At 45.1% G+C, this 3,441-nt stretch overlaps 1 protein-coding gene across 1 annotated transcript in view; it reads left to right on the top strand.

Annotated features, from left to right (window-relative positions):
* The window catches only part of GAREM1 (GRB2 associated regulator of MAPK1 subtype 1), a gene marked incomplete at its 5' end in the record, with an annotated part of 80,494 nt that overhangs the window by 72,710 nt on the left and 4,343 nt on the right, over window positions 1-3,441 (top strand). Inside the window, 1 exon segment of the mRNA XM_010170883.1 lies at window positions 3,334-3,441. This exon segment is cut by the window's right edge and continues 80 nt beyond it. Within this exon segment, the coding sequence (XP_010169185.1) occupies window positions 3,334-3,441 (108 nt within the window).

Here is a 3,441-nt window from a genome sequence, read left to right on the forward strand (position 1 = left end):
TTCTGGGAGCTGAACTGCTTCAGCGCGGGGTCAGAGGAACGCTGGAGCCAGCGCTGGGGACCGGGTGGGAGGGCAAGGGGGCAGCGGGGGAGGAAGGCTGCCCCTGCAGTGGGGCGAGGGCAGGGGGCTGCCAGCCCCCCAGGTCATGCCTGAGGCCTGGGTGTATCATGCTGTGCCTAGGGCATGGGTGGTGGGACACTGGGAGAGCTGTGGAGCACCTGCACAGCATCAGTGGGGATCTTTGCACTTGGGGAAACCTAGTGTCATAGCAGCTTCTGGGGGCAGCAGGGTGGCCTTTGGGATGCCTACATATGTTGCCTTTTAAGGACATTTTGGAAGGTCTGTGATTGTGTCCTGCGTGTCTTACATTACTGAGGTACTGTGTGCGTGCTGTCAGCAGTTTCGGTATTGCTTTCTAGCTGTGCAGGAGAAGTAATTCCTGGTAAAGATATTAGCTTGCATTTAGAGCTGGGCAGGCAGTGTAACCCCATAAGAAATAAAACAAAACAAAAGAGACTGCATCTCCGTAGATGATAATAATTTAGACTTGGTTTTGTGGCTTCCTGGAACAGCTTTGGAATGAGTTTCAGTGATCTACCGAATTCATCAGTGGGCTGGGGCCAAGGAGATGCTTGCATGGTTTCCGTGTGGGGTATTTATAGAATAAGTAGATCTCGGGAGCTGCTGATGAACTGAACATGCGGTTTAGTCATCACTCGCTCTAGAATGATATTCCATAGCGTTTCTGTATGAAGGTTGACTGGCAATTGTACTTTTGCATGCACTAAATTTAAAATGTGTGTACAGGAGTTGTTTGTAGGAAAAAGAAAAGGACATTCAGGTTTTTCAGAAGCTGTTCTGCTTTTCCTCTCACCGACAGGAAGAAGCATTCTGATACATGCTGCTTATTTTCTAAATACCTTTCAGAAAATCAAAGTAGCACAAAGACAGAAGCCAGGGTGGGGGGGAAATGACCTCTGAATTAAGGCCTCTAAATTAGAAATTGCTTCAGTCCCCAAATGCTAATTTGCATAAAATCAGAGGCTGGTTTTCCTGATTAATTTAAAGCACATCCCTGACGGAGTGTGTCGGAAGTTCAGACTCCCATCAGCAAGAAGCGTTGAACAGCTTTGTGTTAGGCTCACAGTCACGCCGCCAATGGGGCGGGTTGTGTCCAGGCAGCCTCGGAAGCGATGCCCAGATTCAGGAGTGACGCCCCAGGGGGAGCTGGTGGGGCGTGGGCTGGCACCAAGGAAAAGGAGCAGAGGTCTTAAAATCCACCTCACACTGTTGGAAAGGAATCGCCATCCCTGGGTCATGGGAAGGAGTGCTGGAGCATGAGAGGGCTCAGGCATTCAGTGCAAATGCACTTTATCTGTATCTGGCAGCCGCATGGCATCTAGTGCTTCTGGGCAAAAGAGTGTTTCCTTGTAACAGCAGCAGCAGCCATCGCAGTTGTCGTGTCACACCACGGCTGTTCCTCTCATCTTCCACATTTATTTCATTGCTGTTTGCTTGGACCTAGCGAGGGGAGCTCTCCTCTGAAGTTTCCCCTTGCTCTCGTCAGTTTAATCTGCAAAATCTCTCGTTTTTATTCCTCTGGGTTTCCTGAGGGCTGTGTGTGGCAGCTGTAGTTGCGGTCTTGTGACAGGGACCAACTAGGACTGCAAACTGGTATTATTTATGGCCTTGTTCTGATCTGCAATCTAGGTCAGCAAGGGAGCTTGGCATAGTTCATTATGCTAGCATCTTTGAATGCCAGCAGTCTTCCCTGGAAAGAATCCCTTTAACCCCTTGACTGTCTACTGTGCTCCAAGAGCTCCCCTGAATGGTCTCTCTGATCCCGTGGGTGTACATTCAATAGCATGCAGTATTAACTTTGCCTAGTCTGACTTGGGGGGGGGGAATGAAGTCCTTAGGCATCCTTGGGGCACAGCACTAAAATGGTTGAAGAGTTTTATGCCTGAACTCAATAACAAACATGAATAAAATTGATTTTTTTTTTTTCCTTGAAAAAGCAAATAAGAGCCCTTAGAGCAAGATTTATTTCAGTGTTTTATGCTGTCGGGCATTTCCTGTAATTTTGACTTGGTTTGAATTAGGGAAAAAAATGTACTACAATGTCCTAGTCCCCAGTTTTCCATTTCACAAAAGTACTAAATGAGTTGTTGCATTTTGAAAGCACTGAAGTGGATTGTAAAAGGTTCCACGTTTATTTTTGTTTTAAGTAAATTAAATCTCTTTAATTGCTAATTATGTGTTGCAGAACTGCTAAGATAACTTTTAGTTCTGCGGTGTTGTTAAATTTAAAAATAAACTATAACTTTCAAACACAAAGAGAATTTCCCTTTTCTGGTGCATCTAAGACTGTTTCACACAAGGAGAACATAGAGGTCTCCTCCTTCCCAGGGGGAGGTGGGAAGTCCTTAAAAATCTTGCCTGGCAGCCTAATTATCAGCAGCCTTGCTTACATCTAGCCCTGTTAAATAAAGGTGCTCTCCCAAATATCTGTTGATGCGACTAAGCTCTTAATTCCATCATTTTTTCTATGGGGATGGATCCTGATATTTTGCTCCTACCTAGTCAAACCAAACTAAATTTCAGATAAGCAGTGCTGCAGTCATGTGTTTTAAGCTGCAGAGTTGGCTGTCTGCAAAAAGTAGATCAGTTGGCTGGGTGTGGTGTTCAAACAGGCTCTTCTGCCCACACCTTTCAACTTGTACGTTTTGTAGTTACCCTTACCCTGGGCTGCTTTGGCATCAACGGAAGGACTGAAGCTCCAGGTTTGAATCCAAGCATCTGGTAAATACAAGATACATGTTCTGCTCCTAGGGGAGGGAGGCTGGGAATTATCCTAAAGCTGGATGTCTGAGTATCACTGGTGAAGTAAGTCAGGAAACATCAAAGTCTGTTGAGATCTTTTCATTATGTAAGCTTGGTTTATTACATCTAAATAAACAACACTAATGAAGTTTAAGCCTAATGAATTGCTCCTTACAAAATATAAAATATCTGGAACAGTATGTTACTGGAAAGGTCCTTTACATCGTTTCATTGCTGCTACTTCTTAAATAAGTGGATATCAAACCACTGAAAAGCACCCTAAAAAAAGATTGCTAGTAGGTCCGCTGGCAGCAAGGCATTCTTTTGGACTTCTTTATGACAGCCACATGCTGTTGCAAATGTATATACTTAGCATCATTTTTCTCTTCTCCTCCCTTTTTAATTATTTCCTTTCACAGAATAAGGCAGAGCCAGATGTGTTTCATCTGGTTGAGAGTGTTGTTGCCCAGATTTTCTCGCTGCTTACTTACATGTTCTTCTTTTGTACAGGTAAAAGAGGAATGCAGGCTCCTGAATGCTCCCCCTGTCCCACCACGGAGTTCAAAGCCGTCCTCCACCAGTCCTTCCATCCCTCCTCGTACAGTCAAACCTACACGA

Source organism: Antrostomus carolinensis, unplaced genomic scaffold (assembly GCF_000700745.2).
Source record: "Antrostomus carolinensis isolate BGI_N321 unplaced genomic scaffold, ASM70074v2 scaffold21716, whole genome shotgun sequence".
Classification (NCBI taxonomy): Eukaryota; Metazoa; Chordata; class Aves; order Caprimulgiformes; family Caprimulgidae; genus Antrostomus; species Antrostomus carolinensis.